The 19,311-nt window shown below is 35.0% G+C and overlaps 1 protein-coding gene across 6 annotated transcripts in view; it reads left to right on the forward strand.

Annotated features, from left to right (window-relative positions):
* Positions 1-19,311, forward strand: part of lrba (LPS responsive beige-like anchor protein) — a 301,281-nt gene that overhangs the window by 40,386 nt on the left and 241,584 nt on the right. For all 6 annotated transcript variants that reach the window (XM_051123328.1, XM_051123244.1, XM_051123532.1 and 3 more), the window contains exons 3-11: positions 704-804; positions 1,406-1,501; positions 3,418-3,539; positions 5,514-5,640; positions 7,848-7,967; positions 8,974-9,120; positions 14,551-14,748; positions 15,879-16,012; positions 18,345-18,453. In XM_051123328.1, coding sequence (XP_050979285.1) covers positions 704-804; positions 1,406-1,501; positions 3,418-3,539; positions 5,514-5,640; positions 7,848-7,967; positions 8,974-9,120; positions 14,551-14,748; positions 15,879-16,012; positions 18,345-18,453 — 1,154 coding nt within the window. The remainder of the gene's footprint in view (positions 1-703; positions 805-1,405; positions 1,502-3,417; positions 3,540-5,513; positions 5,641-7,847; positions 7,968-8,973; positions 9,121-14,550; positions 14,749-15,878; positions 16,013-18,344; positions 18,454-19,311) is intronic.

A 19,311-nucleotide genomic window follows, 5' to 3' on the forward strand; every position in this document is an offset into this window, starting at 1 on the left:
AGCAATGCAACTGACATGTTCAAGGCTCAGAAAGGTAGTAAAGATTTTTATAAAATAGTCCATGTGACATCAGTGGTTCAACCTTAATTTTATGAAGCTACGAAATACTTTTTGTGCACAAAGAAAGCAAAAATACTGATTCATTCAACAATTTCTTTGCTTCTGTGTCAGTTTTCGCCATGTGTTCATGAGAGTACACAACGCATGCGTGATAATTGCATGAACGTGGTAATTGCATTGCTGTCTATGCAGGATCAGAAAGCTCCTCTGATTTCATCAAAAATAGCTTAATTTGTGTTCCAAAGATGGACGAAGATCTTACGGGTTTAGAATAACATGAGGGTGAGTAATTAATGACAGAATTTTCATTTTTGGGTGAACTATCCCTTTTAACTCCAGATTGAACACAGGTGCTCGCAGCTATTTTGCTTGTCCTGAATGCTTTAGCACTTGTGCTGAATGCCGAACCACAGGCAAAACTTCTCTGATGCTGCAAAACATTAATATTTACAGCATTTTTATACAATTTCTGTTACTGACAAATTTAATATTGGTATTGATCGTAAATAGTTTAGACTGCAAACTGAATTCAGCTGTCTCTCAAAACCAGTATTTATTTTTATATTTTATATATATTTTTTATTTTATAGCTGTAATGCAGCATTCACCTCATGTTTCTGTGTTTATGTGTGGTGTTTTTCAGATCTGATGGTGGACATGCTAGGTGTGTTGGCCAGCTACAGTATCACAGTGAAGGAACTGAAGCTGTTCTTCAGTAAATTGAAAGGAGAACAAGGCCAATGGGTAATGGTCTTCTCTTTCCACCTCACACACAGTCACTAGATCGTGACCTCCAAGAAATAGATGATATATTTTTATAAAGTACTAAGGCTGTCAGTTGTTTTAAATAAATGGAAGCTGGTTTATTATTTAATTTTTGTTATGATGACGCAAAATGTATGTCCTTGTCCTCTATTCAGTCTTCAGTGCATGAGGGAGATGTTGAGATAGTGAAAAGGCAAGAGGGTTTGATGCATTAGGCTGCTTTTCTGTACTGGGGCACTATGGCGGTACCATTGATCAGAGCGTGAAATAAACACGTCAGAGCAGTAGTAGAGCTGTCTGTATTTTACAACATATGGGCAGAAGCTATTGTCTGATGTACTCAATGCTAATGGACCAAATACATCTTGGTTTGTAATATGTTTTAGAAATAAAATCCATGTCTAAATTCAGAATGCGTTTCTTAAGTCTGACACAACATAAGTAGGATTTAGATTAACCAAAATTATTTGTGACAGAAATACTGCAGTCAGTCTGTAACAGGTATTTATTTGTGTCGATGTTTGTGTGAGTTTTTGTTCAAGTGGTCCTAATGCTGTTGCTTTTTTCTTTTATCTGTTAGCCTCCTCATGCTGTCAAGCTGCTGTCCGTGTTGAAGTGCATGGCTCAAAGAAATGGCCCAGATTCCTTTTTCAGCTTCCCAGGAAAGAGTGCTGCGGTGAGACCATGACCTAAACATCAGTTCAAATCACCGTCCTTAAACTTAACATCTGCCTCTTTACACTGTGAAAACATTTGTTGTGGTTTTTGAATTAGCGATTTGAAGGGTACATGCCAGAATTTCTCTTTTTTTTGGACTTGGATTATATATAATATATTTAATAAAAAAATCAAACTTTTAAATGCCAGTGTTGATGAAATATAGTTTGAAGAAATTACTTTTTTCTAAGGTACTGAAAACTGACCTAATTGAAAAATCAACCTTCTGTTTACTTTAGAACTGTATTTGAGCATGAGATCTGCAGAAAGATCTTTTCACTGCAAAATGTTTAGATTAATTTTAACTCAAAAAATTCTCACTCCCTCTAATACACACACACACACACACACAAACACACACACTTGTTGCTTTTAAGATTAGGAGACATTAGGACTTTAAAACTTTAAAACTAGAAGAAAAAAAAATCTTCAAAAGGCCTTACATAACCAGTCTTTCACTTAGTTATCCAGATATTCCTAGATATTGTGTATGTTGAATTAAACTTGTCTTTTTTTAGATTAAAGACAAGCAAATTTCTTGTTTTGAAAGAAATTTGAGAAAAACAGCTGATAAATATTTCAGGATAGACTTATAATTTTTTCATATCTTACGTCCTGTGTGTTTTACTACAGATGCTGGTTTTTGCTTTGAGCTCAGCTTTAAAATGTACATTAATTTTTTTTTCTGTGCAACAAGAGATAACAGCAGTAAATGCACACTACCAGTCAAAAGTTTTGGAACAGTAAGCTTTTTAATGTTTTTTAAAGAATTCTCTTCTGGTCAGCAAGCCTGCATTTATTTGATCCAAAATACAGCAAAAGCGGTAATATTGTATAATATTTGTACTATTTAAAACAATTGCTTTCTATTTGAATATATTTAAAATGTAATTTATTCCTGTGATCAAAGCTACATTTTTAGCATCATTACTCCAGTCTTCAGTGTCAAATGATCCTTCAGGAATCATTCTAATATGCTGATTTACTGTTTTGTATTATTATTATTATTATTATTATCATCATCATCAATATTTAGCAAGGATGCTTTAAAATTGATCAAAAGTGATGATAAAGACAATAATAATGTTACAGAAGATTTCTATTTCAGATAAATGGTGTTCTTCTGAACTTTCTTTTTTTGGAGCAGCAAATCAGAATATTAGAATGATTTCTGAAGGGACACTGAAAACTGGAGTAATAATGCTAAAAATTCAGGTTTGAAATCACACAAATAAATTACACTTTAAAATATATTAAAATAGATTATATTATTCAAAATTTCAAACTATTTAAAAACTTTAATGTTTTTGCTATACTTTGGATCAAATAAATGCAGGCTTAGTGAGCAGAAGAGACTTAAACAAAAAAAAAAAAAAACACTTTTGTCTGCTATATGTATATATATTTCTTTTTTATGTGAGGCAGATGCAGATGATCCAACTGCCTGTGTGTTTGCATGTTTTTATTAAAAATCAAACCATCATCCAATCAGCATTAGGGTCTTGATGTTTTAGAAGGCATGTGTATGGAAGCCTTCCTATGTTGTCAGTGTCCACCTGAAACGGTGCCAAATAAATGCCATCATTTTAGGAAATACTTTGATTGGATGTTGCACAGATAGGATACTGGCTTCAGGAAAAAATAGGCTTCAGGCATTGCACTTGCCTTCATTTTTCATCCATAACCCACAAATATGACAGGAAGTTTTCAGTGCACAAACATACACAACCGTTTTGAACACACCCCTTCAAAGATACTCGTTTTTTTTTTTTTTTGCTGCTTATGTGCTATTCTGTGTGATGCTTGGGTTTTCTAAAACAAGACAAGAAAATAAAGAAATGTAACTAAAAAATGTTTTGTTTTTTGTATCATCAGGCTATTGCACTTCCACCTATTGCAAAATGGCCATACCAGAACGGCTTTACCTTCCACACCTGGCTGCGTCTGGATCCCATCAATAACATCAACGTTGACAAGGACAAGCCTTATCTTTACTGGTGGGTTACACACAAACCTGTAATGTAAAATACAACACCTCAATTCAAAATGCTTTCTAAAGAACCAGACACCTGTAGTACATAGAGAAAGATTAGCAGACTACTTTGTTTGTCTAGAAGGTGCCATAAAAGTAAAATATTTGTAGGTGGTTAGATGAACAATAAGAAAATTCTGTAGATTTTCCTCTTTCTCTCTGTCTCGCGTTTACACTTCTCAAGGGCAGCATTTCACAGCCTTCTTGTCCTATTTTCAGCTTCTAATTAATTTCAGTCAAAAATGTAATTTATGCAAATGGAGCTATTTTGACTCACCAAACGATAATTGACCCTGTAAGAAGAACTGTAGGATTTACACTTTTCACTGGGCTGAGATTAACTCTCTGCATTACAGGCTTTCTTTCAAAATGTAGGTTTGTTTAGTTCATCCATCCATCCATCCATCCATCCATATCATCCACCCATAAATAACATCCGTCCGTCCATCCATCCATCCATCCATAACATCCATTCATAAATTCCATCTGTCCATCCATAAATAACATCCACGCATAAATAACGTCCATCCATCCGTATCATCCATCCATAAATAACATCTATCTGTCCATCCATCCATCCATAACATCCATTCGTAAATTCCATCCATCCATCCATCCATAAATAACATCCATGCGTAAATAATGTCCATCCATACATAACATCCGTCCATCCATCCATTCATAACATCCATCCATCCACAATAACATCCATCCATCCATCCATCCATCCATATCATCCATAACATCCATCCATACATAACATCCGTCCATCCATCCATTCATAACATTCATCCAAATATAACATCCATCCATCCATAAATAATGTCCGTCCATCCATCCATCCATAACATCCATCCATACATAACAACCGTCTGTCCATCCATTCATAACATTCATCCAAATATAACATCTATCCATCCATCCATAAATAACGTCCGTCCATCCATCCATACATAACATCCGTCCGTCCATCCATTCATAACATCCGTCCATTCATAACATCCATCCATCCATAACATCTATCCATAAATAACGTCTGTCCATCCGTCCATCCATGAATAACATCCATCCATAAATAACGTCCAACCATCCATAACATCCATCCATAAATAACGTCCGTCCGTCCATCCATCCATCCATAACATCCATCCATAAATAATGTCTGTCCGTCCATCCATTCATAACATCCATAACATCCATCTGTAAAAAACGTCTGTCCGTCCATCCATCCATCCATACATAACGTCCATCCAAAAATAACATCCATTCAAAAATAACATCCATTCATCCATCCATCCATAACATCCATCCATAAATAACATCCATCCGTAATATCCATCCATACATAACATCCGTCCATCCATCCATTCATAACATCCATAACATCCATCCATAAATAACATCCATCCATCCATCCATAACATCCACAATAATAACTTTAGTTATCCATAAGATAGATGTACAAAATATTCATTTTTGTCTCAAGGGCGAGTAGATGATAACGGCATTTTTATTTTGAGTGAAATAACCCTTAAAAAAAACTATGATTATACAGTATAGACACCCAATATGTAGTAAAGGGTGAGTTCATTATGCACATTCAGTTTGTTTTTGGTTCTTCAAACACCTCAGGTACTGATGTAATATCAAATATTTTCTACTCAGGGTGAGATAATTAATTAGTTTTTTAATATGTTCACAATAATCGTTAGGTCAAGGATGACAAATATTCATTCATAAACATACTGCTGATGGCTTACATTGTATTGTTAATACAAACAAACAAACAAATGAACAGATTTTCTTCTTTGTTTTTTAATAATTTATATACAAAAGGGTTAAAACGCTTTCTTTTGAAAATAGTGTTGTATAAATGTGAGAACCCCTCACCTGAAATGTAACTTTTTTAAATTGTCTATTTTTTTTTTATCATCCCCAGCTTCCGGACCAGCAAAAGTTTGGGCTATTCTGCACACTTTGTTGGTGGATGTCTGATTGTGACAGCTCTAAAGTCCAAAGCCAAAGGCTTCCAGCACTGTGTGAAATACGACTTTAAACCCCAGAAGGTATGTTTTTTTTTTTTTTTTAAGCTTATCAGTTTGTGTACACTTTCCAAAGTCTTCATTTTTACCTCTACAATGTACAAGGAAAGCAAAGTTGATGTATAAAAAGGAGGGTTTGTGCTGAGGCCAAGTCATGTCTGAGGATTTGCAAGAAGAAACTAAATCCCTTCCCTGCTCAGATTCCATATGCCCCCTGGAATGGGCAGGTGTCCTCAAATACACCTTTAGACTAGAGATGGACAACCGCCACAAAGGATTATCCAACAAAACATGCAGACTTACACACACACAAAAAAGATAAAAAAAAATTAAATGCTATTTACTTATTTTTTAATGTACAGTCCTTTCCAGCAAGGAAAGTCTGGTACTTATGGGGCTAATATTACTTAAATTCACATTTCTAATATCAAGAAGCATGGGTATGTATTTGGCCTATATTTAGAGTCCATTCCATTCCCTCTGGAGAGGTCTTACCTAAGGGTTAAGCACCTTCATTGGCTTTTCCCACCATTTAATGGAAATTCAAGATGATCTGGGTGAGGTCATTGCTGGAGGGTGTAACTGGACCACAGTATCATAACTGTGGCAAAGTTAAAAACACATCTTTTGTGTCAGAAGTTTGCTGGTGGAACTAGGGTCTAAGGACTCGCAGGGGACCCCAAGGGGTTGCTAAAGGGTCTGCAAAAGATAGGAAAAATATATTGTTAGGGCTGTCAAAGTTAACATGCACTTAAGATAATAATGAAACATAATATTTTTATGTTCCTATTTAGCAAATTTGGTTATATATATTTAAACGAAATCATAATTATATTGTATGGATACACATACAGTTAAAGTCAAAAGTTTACGTACACCTTGCAGAATCTGCAAAATATTAATTATTTTACCAAAATAAGAGGGATCATACAAAATGCATGTTATTTTTTAGGTAGTACTGACCTGAATAGGATATTTCACATAAAAGAAGTTTACATAGTTTACATATAGTACACAAAGAGAAAATAATAGTTGAATTTAGAAAAATGACGTTCAAAAGTTTGCATACACTTTATACTTAAAGGAGAAGTCCACTTCCAAAACAAAGATTCACATATAATTGCTCACCCCCTTGTCATCCAAGATGTTCATGTCTTTCCTTTCTTCAGTTGTAAAGAAATGATGTTTTTTGAGGAAAACATTTCAGCATTTTTCTTCATATAATGGACTGCTATGGTGCCCCGATTTTGGTGTTTGATCTTTTGCATGTTGACTTTGCAAAGACTGTGTTGGTACTTCTGCAGCGATGTAAGATGATTTTGAAATGATTTTTGAGTTTCGAGTTTTTCAACAAATCCTAACTGTCTTGAACCAGAATACACACAGCTCAGGGAGAGTGAGACAAGACGAGCGTTTGAGGTTAAAAAGTACATACATTGTTATTTTTTTTTAATGAAAATAACCGATTTGCTAGATAAGAACCTTCTTCCTTGGCTGGACTTGTTTGCAACTGAATTTAGTGATCGTTTGAAGCCGCATTTAAAGTTCAAAATCGGGGCACCATATCAGTCCATTATATGGAGAAAAATGCTGAAATGTTTTCCTCAAAAAACAATTTCTTTACGACTGAAGAAAGAAAGATATGAACATCTTGGATGACAAGGGGGTGAGTACATCAGATGTGAATCTTTGTTTTGGAAGTGGACTCCTTTAATACTGTATTGTTACCTTAATGATTCACAGCTATTTTTTTTTTTTGCTTTGTTTTGTGATAGTTGTTCATGAGTCCCTTTTTTGTCCTGAACAGTTAAACTGCCCATTGTTCTTCAGAAAAATCCTTCAAGTCCCACAAATTATTTGGTTTTTCAGCATTTTTATGTATTAGAATCCTTTTCGACAATGAATGTATGATTTTTAGATCCATCTTTTCACACTGAGGACAACTGAGGGACTCATGCAACTATTACAGAAGGTTCAAATGCTCACTGATGCTCCAGATGGAAAAAAACGATGCGTTAAGAGTCGGAGGATGTAAACTTTTGAACAGAATTAAGTTTACTTGTGAAGCATCAGGTTGCATCAGCATTTGAACCTTCTGAAGGGGATAATCATATTTTGGGGTCAAAACGTTTAAAACCCCCAGCTATAATGCTGTCTTGTGATACTGATATTAAATAAATAATGACATGATGTTCCTTTTTATAATGGCTAATTTTATTTTTATTCAACAGTGGTATATGGTGACCATAGTGCACATCTATAATCGCTGGAAGAACAGCGAAATCAGCTGCTATGTGAATGGAGAGTTGGCGTCATATGGTGAGATCACCTGGTTTGTCAACACAAGCGATGTAAGTACTTTCAAAAGGTTCTGTTATCTTTCCTTGCTCTGTTTTTTAACAGCAGTTAAGCTTGAGGCCTTGCTTTTTTCTCCTGAAATGTTTCGGTTCAAAGCTTGTCAATATTTTAGCAGCTACAAATCCCAAAATACCCACAAACTTTAAAGGATGAAACAGAACTGCATAGACGGCAGAACAAAAGCAAAAGCTAACATTTTCTAATACATGTGATGACATTTAATGTGATTATTCAGTCATGTGTTGTGTTTTCACGTACAGTGAGGTCTAGATTTTTAAACGTCCTTTTATTAAAATCATATGATTAGAATTTGGAAGTGTGCAGGACATGCAAGCTTTTTTTTTTGAAATTGTGAATCAAAGATGACCATTATTAGGCTCAAGCTGGTGTATTGCTTAAGGTGGTGTCAGAATGATGTAGTTCATGTCTATTTATAACAGTTAAAAAGCAGCATTGTAGCGGCAATTTTGCATGTTGATTCACATGAACTAATAAAGTAATGCTAATATGGTGAATTGCTTTTTTACATTGTATGCAAAGGGACATACTCACACATGGACAGATTATCATTTGTGTAAAATGAGTCTCAATAAAAAGCCCCTTTTTAAACAAACAAACAAACAAACAAACATAAAATCACTGTAATAGAGTAATAGGTAAAATCAGTGTACAGAATAGTTGATTGAAGACCTGTGCATCTCAAGTATGATGTGAGTAAATAAAACAAAGTACTTTATAAATGTTATAATGTTTTAAAGTTTGGGGTCAGTAAGATATATTTTTTAAGAAAATAACACTTTTATTAATGCTTTTATTCATCAAGGGTGGATTAAATTGGTCAAAAGTGAGCGTAAAGACATGGATGATGTTACAAAAGATTTCTATTTCAAATAAATGAAAACCAAATTCATTAGTGAACCAGCACCACACTTAAAAACATTGTGTTGAATTAAAAAAAAAATAATTGAACTAAAACTTTTCCCCTCCTGTTCTTTACAGACATTCGACAAGTGTTTTCTGGGCTCATCAGAGACTGCAGACGCTAACCGCGTGTTCTGTGGTCAGATGGGGGCAGTGTATCTGTTCAGCGAAGCTCTCAGTGCTGCTCAGATATTAGCCATCTATCAGCTGGGGCCTGGATACAAGGTGGGTCCCTTTTCCCTGCCTAAATGCTGTCTATTACAGATGCTAAAAAAATTTCTTGATCAAAATTCTAACCTGATGAGGTAGTAATGTTGTCAAATCACATACAGATATGTACAGATATATCTGTTCATGAGATTATAAAGGGTAAATACACTCAAATGCTGCTGCTTTACTCCTCTTTCTTTTTCTTGTTCTTTGTTTTATTATTGAATTTACTTAAATGATTTTGAAACACTTATTACTTTTAAGCAGCATGCGGTTGTTTTAAATTTTTGTTTAAGGCAGAGGCTATTTGGAAGTAGATGCTGTGTACACCAAGTGTAAATAGCAATAAAGGCTATTTACACTAAGTGTAAACAGCGATTATATGCTATTTATACTAAGTGAAAATAGAATGTTTTCTTAGCGATAGAAGCTGTTTACACAATATGCAAATAGCAATGGATTTGACTTACGCTAACAGTAATATTTTCTCTGCAAATAGTGAGATATTCTATTTACAGCATGCAACAATAGTATTTTCTTTGCAATAATATTGATTCTGTTTATACTCATTTGTGCAAGTGGCAGATATTTTCACCTCAGTATTGTAGTACATTGTAAAACAGTATGCAATAATAATGTGTGTAAGTGTATATTATCATTTTTATTAGACTGATAAATTTCAGTGAGGCACTTTATTTTACACTTTTTCAATTATTTCCTTTATTTTATTGAAAATATATGGCTTTCTGATCTGATATGTGATGTGAAAAGAAAGAAGAACAAGTTCGGCAAAAGGCAGATTCGCTATGTGCTTTACCAGCTACACCACTGGAGCTGTTGTTTAGCAGGCATCTTTTGTAATGTTGACAAGTCAAACCATGTTTGTGGGCCGAGTTAGTGTAAATAGCCTCCGCAAACAAAGAAGGCTTTTTTTCTCTTAGTGTAAATAGACAATCCATTTTATTTAAGCAATAAAATATAATCATACTATTCAGCACAAATTTAATGCATATTATTTTAATATATTTTAAGGATATCTCAATTAAAATAATATATTCAAGTAATTATTTAGATAAATTCATTTAGAATTTGTAAAAAATATATATTTTAATTAAAAGAGTGTGTTAAAGGAGTCATTGGATGCAAAATTCACTTTTACACGTTGTTTCAACTGATGTGTGTTGGCAGTGTGTGTACACAACCACCCTATAATGATAAAAATCGACCCTGTTTTTTTTTTTTTTTTAAATCCCGATAAATCATAACCACTTTCTTAGATCAAGCTGTTCACAGATTCTTGAAAATGACGTAGTTTGGTACAGGCCCCTCCCACGTCTGTCTACACTGGTGTTTTAGCATAGACCCGCCCTGAGTGAGCTGAGAATATATATTCACAAAAACCAATTCACGTGCACAAAATAAAAATATATATTCATAAAATACATTTCACAAATGCAAAACACAATTCACAGATGTGCATCTGTGTCCAAAATTTTTGAATGTTTAAAATTCACGAGTTCATCATGGGCTGTAAATGTGAATCGCCATGGATTTCTGTATGCATATTTGAGACTTTCATACTTGAGACTCGTATTCTTTAGCCAATCAGATTTGAACCTGTCAGGCGACCAATCACAACCTGCTGTGGGCGTATGAGGCGCATGCCCCGGGTGTGCCTACCTGGATGTTGTGTCATCAGCGCGAGACCACAGTTCATGTTACTATTCATCAGTGGTTTGTGCAGATCATTTTATTTCAGTTAATTAGCCAAGTAAAGGTGTATTGTTTTATTTTTGCATGTTTACTTACAACTTGGAAGTAAAATCGGTCGTTAAAACATGCTGGCTAATGTGAACAATGTAAGCCAGTGGCTGCTGTTTAGTCCAAAGTGTGTTATGATTTAATATTGATCAATTCTTATGTTTATTTAATAAATAACCCTCATCATCATAGCTTTATATAATGATGAATAAACCTCATGAGAACTCTGTGTATGAATAACGGTGTGTGTGTACTCACCATTTGTGCATAAGGAAGCAGTGTTCAATTAAAACACACTAATTGGTTTACTTGCAATTTTCAGGATTTAAACACTTTGGCACAACATCTAGATGTCAGTTACAGACATCTTCATTCACATTCAAGTTGATCTCTTTTATGTACTTTACGTTTATGTAATCAACAATCATTTACTTTTAATATTATATTACTGTGATTAACCACTGTTAATGTTTAAACTTATGTTGCATTGTGTATTGTAATCTCAAAGATTTTTACATCACAAGGTGATTTTTGTAAGCTGCAGTCGTATTTGCTTGGTAACAGTTGTGGAATTTATGCTGGTCAGAACAAGACTGATCATAAAGAGGAATGCAACAAAGATTTTTCAGTAATCTTTATTCAGTTATTTTATCACTTTATCTCATGCTTTCTGTTCTTTCAGTATCTGGATCTCTTGTCAAACATGTGAGTTAACATGCCAAGGTGTTAACTGCTTTGAACATCAGACCAAAACCTGGCATGTCGTGACAGAGAGAGATAGTGAAATCTAAAACATTTGATTCATGAACTTTTCACATGATGTATTACACTGATACATGTATCTATCATTCAGCCATAAAATTTACTTTAAAATAATTCTGAAGACTCTAAATGGGACACCATACTGACCGTCCTGATTTTTAAATACCCTTTGACTGGAGAACTTCTAGCAGAGCATCAAACTGGTATCAAGACTGGTATCTCAGACTTGTGTGAGAGACATATTCAGCTGTGCTACGTTTGTACTCTATAACTGTCAATTCATATGTCATGTTACAGGTGCATCATAATCATGGTCAGGTCATTTCATGGACATCTTATTCCCAAAGTATTCAGAAAACTTAAATAATCTTTAATAAATCTTATACAGCAAATGTAACGACTGATTAGTTCTGAATGTTTTAATTCTAACATGAAACCAGAACAATAACAAGAACATTTAACAATGCATAACAAAGCTTTACACCTTGAACATGTACAAAGTTACAAAGTTATTGACATGACTTAAAAAAAAATCTGTTGAAACTGTCAAAATGGATGGGTTGCAACATGACTGTTTTGAAAGAGTTACAGTTTCAAATGAAACTTCTAGATGCACATCACCTCATTACTTGTGGTAGAGGATGAAGTAGGAACAGTAGGGTAACGGGTTGTCTCTGCAAGTTGTACATCATCTGCCTCACAATTCTGAAATCTCAAATGTGTGCATGTTATCACATACATCGTCATCAGTTGAATGCATGAATAATGATTCTTTATTAAATAAACATAAGAATTGATGAACATTAAATCATAACACACTCCGGACTAAACAGCAGCCCACTGGCTTACATTGTTCACATTAGCAAGTATGTCTAAATGACCGATTTTACTTCCAAGTTGTAAGTAAACATGCAAAAATAAAACAACACACCTTTACTTGGCTAATTAAAGGAGAACTCCACTTCCAGAACAACAATTAACAAATCATTTACTGCCCCTTGTCATCCAAGATGTTCATGTCTTTCTGTCTTCAGTCATGAAGAAATTATGGTTTTTGAGGAAAGCATTTCAGGATTTTCTCCATATAATGGACTTCATTGGTGCCCCGATTTTGAACTTCCAAAATGCAGTTTAAATGGAGGTTCAAAGGGCTCTAAACGATCCCAGCCAAGGAAGAAGGGTCTTATCTAGCAAAACGATCAGTCATTTTTTTGGGAAAGTAAAAATTTGTATACATTTTAAGCACAAAAGCTCGTGTAACACTAGCTTTGGGATGCGCGTTCACGACACTATGTACTATTGCATCACGTCGAAAGGTCACACGGAATGTAGGTGGATCTACAGACCCAGTGTTTACAAAGCGAACGCAGAAAGACTAAGGAAGTGCAAGTCAGTCAAACGCTGTTTACAAACAAAAAGGTACAACGATGTCGGATGATTCTGAAGTTAAATAAGAGAAAATAAGATGGAGTTTTTCGCCATACTCTACCTTTTTGAGCCGGAGTACATAGACGATGAACTTAGACGTGATTCGTAGTGTTGTGGATGTGCATCCCAGAGCCTGTGCTACGTGAGCTTTTGTGCAAGTAGAAGTATACAAATTTTTCATTTTTCGAAAAAAAAAAAATGATCGTTTCACTAGATAAGACCCTTCTTCCTCGGACTTTAGAGCCCTTTGAAGCTGCATTTAAACTGCATTTTGGAAGTTCAAAATTGGGGCACCAATGAAGTCCATTATATGGAGAAAAATCCTAACATACTTTCCTCAAAAACCATAACTTTTTAACAACTGAAGACAGAAAGACATCAACATCTTGGATGAAAAGGGGGTGAGTAAATTATTTGTAAATTGTAGTTATGGAAGTGGTCTTCTCCTTTAACTGTAATAAAACATTCAACTGCACAAACCTCTGCTGAATCGTAACTTGAACCGTGGTCTCGCTCCGATGACGCAACATCCAGGTAGGCACACCCAGGGCATGCGCCTCATACGCCCACAGCAGGTTGTGATTGGTCGACTGACAGGCTCCAATCTGATTGGCTAAAGAGTACGAGTGACCCACGTGGGAGGAGTTCACTGCCAGGAAAGCCTCAAAAAATGCACACACAAATCCAAGGCGATTCACATTCACAGCCCATGTGAATGTATATATACATATGTATATGTATGTATATGTATATGTATATGTATATGTATATGTATATGTATATGTATGTATATATATATATATATATATATATATATATATATTTTTTTTTTTTTTTTTTTTTTTTTCATGCACGTGAATTAGGTTTCATGAATGTGAATTGGGTTACACATGTGTGCATCGTGTCTTTTGCGTGAATAATTTTTGAGATCATTTTGACTCCATATTTTGTTGTTGGATGTAATAGCAGATAAGATGTTTTTTTTTATGAATCTATGCAAATCACCTTTCCAAATAATGTGCTTGTCAGCAAGTTCCACGGAGATGCAAAGGAGACGTGCCAAAATGGCTCGCTGTGAAGCTCAGTTTTTGACTAGGTTGACAAGAAATTTTAATCAAAGTATATTATAGACCCTAAATAATCATATCAACTTGTGGAAAATGGGCATCCGATGATCCCTTTAAGCATATTAGTATTCGCTGTGGTCTCAGAATTGAAATTGAGAGTCACTAATTCAAGTATTGAATACTAAATTATTAACTATGTTAATAATTATTATGAATACTAAACTATTTACTCTTCACTGATATGATAATTTCCTGGAACACATCAGGCATCTTTATCATTCACATCATCAGTCTGTCTATTGCACTTAAACACTTATGCTTTTATCAAGTGTTTGGATGAATCAGATTTAATTTAATGCTTTTCACACACACTTGAGAGTGCACAGCAGGGTTTTGCTTAACAACTCTCTCCCTCTGATTGATGCAGGGCACTTTTAGGCACAAGGCTGAAAGTGACCTGCTGTTCGCAGAACATCATAAGATGCTGCTGTATGATGGAAAGCTGTCTGCCAGTATCGCCTTCACCTATAATCCTCGAGCCACTGACGCTCAGCTGTGTCTGGAGTCCTCGCCCAAGGACAACGCCTCCATCTTTGTGCACTCACCACACGCGCTCATGCTGCAGGTACGCTCTTCCTCTTTGTCTCTTCATCACACCTGGTTCAGCATCCCCGCACAGCTGCGCGAAGACACCTGCCCTGCCAGACTGCTGTCTGTGGGCGAATTAAATTAGCTTATCACCATTCGTTAACATAATTAACAGTATGAGCATTTTATCATCCCGCTCAGCAAAATACGGCCCACACCTGTGCTGCATCCAGCACTCCATGAGTTCTTAAAAACACTTAATCTAATCTGCCCCACAATGTTATTAAAGGAGTCTACAAGCTTTTTAAACGGTTAGTTCACCAAATAATGAAAATTCTGTCATTAATTACTCACCCTCATGTCAAACCTGTAAGACCTTCATTCATCTGGAACACAAATAAGATATTTTTGATACAATCTGAGAGGTTTCTGACCTTGCATAGACAGCTGCACAACTGCCACGTTCAGTGCACAGAAAGATAGGAAGGACATCGTTAAAATATCTCATTTGACATCAGTGAATCAACCTTAAAGAGAACAAATCAACCACAAAGAAAACGAAATAACGACTTTATTCAACAATTTCAACAATGAAATTGTCTGTGGAGGGTCAGAAAGCTCTTCGATTTCTTTGTTACTTAAATTATTATTATTGTGTTGGCAAAAAACATTTGCAGAACAAATACAAATCTCAACTGAAAAATTGGCATTGACAAACACTGGACTTGATAACTGAATAATAGGATATATTCTATAAAATGACCAATAGGAGCAGTAATTTAGCCTAATTCTCAGTTTTTTTGGGGGGGGAGTAATTAAAGGCTTCTTAAGTTCTGATGGCATCTTCACATGCTGAACAGATGAAGTAGTTCTCCTGACAATGGTTTTATGAATGTGCCATCTGGGAGAGCACTGGTCTGATTAGAGGCACATTAAGAAGGACCTCACAGCTGTCTTTCTGTATTTAATTATACCCACCCCCCTTCTTCATGCATACAGAGCAGATTTATCAAATAACCTTCTCATTCAAGAATAGCTGTTGCAGAACAATAGAAAGATGACAATGATATGAATTGTGTTGATCAGAGGGTATCTGTGTTACACAACAGTGACGTAATGCAACAAAGTTAGAAAACAAACCCAACATCAAGCCTTTCTATGTTTCAGGACGTCAAAGCTGTGGTGACACACTCGGTTCAGAGTGCCATCCATTCTATAGGAGGAGTTCAGGTCCTTTTCCCCCTGTTTGCACAGCTGGATTTCCTCCAGCACAGCGGTGACGAGTTGGACACCTCCGTATGGTGAGAACACATCAACTCTGCCTGGGGGCGAAATGAAAATTAGGAAAGGGATTCTCAGTGGGAAAAAAAGATTGAGCTCTTCTCAGTTTTAGCCTGGCTAGGACAAGCTGAAAATTAAGTTAATGTTGTCTGTCCTAGAGTTGTTAAACCCAGCAGACACACAATAGCAGCTTTTTAAGGAGATGTTTTCTCATGGTACACAAAGCATTAGTCTGTTTTTTTTACCTGGAAGGTTTGGTCCTTGAGAGGTCAGTGCTTAATGTTCTTCACTGTTGTTTTGTGTGAACATATCATTGAGTAGGAGTCAATACAAAGTTAAATATTTAACCATGATTGGCTGTAGTACTAACAAATACCTCAGTCAAGGATTACAATACTTTTTTCTTTCCCGTTATCAAAATGACCAGTTTGATCAGTTGTATTGGCGACAATAGAAAGATATTTTTGCGTCATCACTTTGTAACAGCTATTTATGATAATAAATATTTTACATCTCATTTGATTGACCTGTCAAATTTAGGGCTGTCAAGTGTTTTGTAATCTAATTAATTACATGATGTGCCGAATAATCTACAGTAAGCACGAATTAATCAATTTGAGATTATAGATAACTCCCCAAAATATAATTTTAAGACACTATTAGATGACAAAAGCATTGAATAGACATTACAAAAAGTAGCTTAGATTACATAGAATTTATCACACATAGACATTCAAGTCTACACTGTGGCCATAATGTTGTTTTCAGAAGCTGCATTTGAAGTGACATTTCGGTATATTTACTGTAAACAGTCTGTTCAGAGGTGGCACAAACATTTACACTGCAATTAGAATTGCATAAATAATGCTGTGAGACTAATGGGTTTTAAATGGCCAGCCAATTTGTTCAAAAGGCTGATTCATTCAGAAATGAAGCAAGTGACTGTGTATATAAATGGGTCACTGAATCATTGGCCCACTTGATACATTCAGAAACATAGATTAATTTAGTAACAATACACTGCTGTTTGTTTTTCAAGGACATGCAACAGTTCTGGTGTGGCTTTGTTTAGAATTATTTTGCTGGTAAAAATGAACAAAGCAAAATAGTGACAATATTGTTTCTAAAATGTAATGTATAGTTATTGTGTATATTTTGGGGAAAAACAGCATTCTTGCTCATGTGATATTGCTAAACTATTTCAAATGATATGAATATAAGACAAAAACTCAGGGTACATCATTGTCATTCTGCAACATCAGTTGCAGTGTAAGATGACATACAGGTTAAATTTGTTAATTTTTTTTTTGGATAATTAATCGCACCAAATGAATGTGTCAAACTGACACATTAAATTCACTTTGTCCATAGAACACACACACACAAATATTTTGCGGAATGTTCAAGCTGTTTCCAAGCAAAATGCCCCATAAAAGTTGAACATTTTATTAATTTTTGTTCCACCAAATCTCAAATCTCATTTGAACTTTGAAACATGGAAGGTCGTCACTTTGCTCTTCCACTCTCCCAATCTAATTACTGTCTATCTAAATAAAGGGGGAAATGTGAAAACGTTTAAATGCCAAAACCTGTTTGTCACAGAAACACCAGGTTTGAATGTGCTTAAACTTAAAAATTCAGCCTGTTCATCAAGACTTACTGTATTAACATTTTCACTTGTTTGGATTTTGACGTCCTCTAGTCACTGTATTACTTTAAGTCTATTCTTAAACTAGATCAGGGCCCATATTCACAAAACATTTTATGTTACCTCTAAGAGTTACATAAATAGCAGTAAAAGTTTAGTCTTGAAACCTCACAAAGCTGAGCTGCTAATGAATAGAGAGAAGTCTTAAACTAAGAGTAAGGGTAAATGTAAAAGAAATCCAAACTGGACACAGGAACAGCTGTTGCGTCTTTTCCAACTTGTTAATGAAAACAGGGATATAATCAAGGATATAACCTCCAAAAGCAAAAAAGCTGTGTGGGAAAATGTGTGCAAATAATTGAATACGTTTTGAGGCAGATTGTTGGTGTTCTGATGCCATTTTTGATTTGGTCTTAGTGACTTAGGAGTCCTCTTCACTACCTCTAACGTTTCACAGATTTAGAAGCTAGTTTCAGTGCTAGAACACTTTGGGAAATACATTAATTTAAGACTGGCACCCCCATTATTTTTAAGATTTCTCCTAAATATGCAAATTATGAGCTACTTTTAGCCTTAAGATATTTCGTGAATGCGGACCAGGTCTATATATTATTATTTTGTTGTTAGTCCTACTTATTCTTTCTCTACTGAAGCTCACCTGTTGCATGTTTTTTTAATTATTTTTATTATTATTTATTTTTTAGTTGCACACTACTGTCATTTGTGATGGAGCTGTTGAAGGGCTCTGTAGCTATGCAAGAACAGGTGCTGGCCTGCAAGGGCTTTCTTGTCATCGGGTACTCATTGGAGAAGGTAAGTGCCGAACATGAGCATAACTTTATGCATTGGGTACATGACACATGAGCATCCAAAGGCAGTTTAAATCCTGTTAATGCTGAAACGCAAGAAAAGAGGAGAAAGCTTCTTTAATGTTTGAAGTAAGTTTATTCTCTTAAAATGAATGTAAGGGAGTCCTTATTAAAACATACTAGCATATGCTTGCAGAAGTTGCTTGGTAACACAGAAATAGAAAAAAAGTGAAATTCTTAAGAATACTTAGAACCATAGCAATAACTGGATGTCACATGATCATGTTTTATAACCAAGAAAAACTCTTTAAATACTCAAACCTTATACTTTATCTTTTTCTAACCTCCCTGTTTCTTTTAGTTTTGAAAGTTTCTCTTTTTGCACTCTTTAATTTGTTACTCATACCTCAGCCTACAGTAAAACGTCCTTGACACTGTGTCATCTGGCCTCAGACTGTCACATCAAGTAGTTACACTCAATGACCATGGTAATCCGAAAAAAATAATAATAATAAAAAAGAATATATGCAAGACTAAAACTGGATTTAGTCTGTATCTGAAGGCCCTGACATGTGCAAATGTTAAAAGCTTTTAAAAATGTTCAAGATGCTTTTGTATCTATAGAAACCCAGCTTAGAAACTGTAAAGCAGTTCTAAACCCAGTGAAAATGAAAACTGTAATTTTTAACTCTAAAATATTTTATTCAATATTTAAACTGCAGGTAAATATTTTACATGTTAATTTTTTTCTCCTACATTTTTTTTTGCTGAAATAAAAGCTGCTACCGAATTAGCATTACTGCATCCTGTGGTGATAATTAAAGGAGAAGTCCACTTCCAAAACAAAGATTCACATGTAATG

Source organism: Labeo rohita, chromosome 1 (genome assembly GCF_022985175.1).
Source record: "Labeo rohita strain BAU-BD-2019 chromosome 1, IGBB_LRoh.1.0, whole genome shotgun sequence".
In the NCBI taxonomy this organism is placed as follows: domain Eukaryota; kingdom Metazoa; phylum Chordata; class Actinopteri; order Cypriniformes; family Cyprinidae; genus Labeo; species Labeo rohita.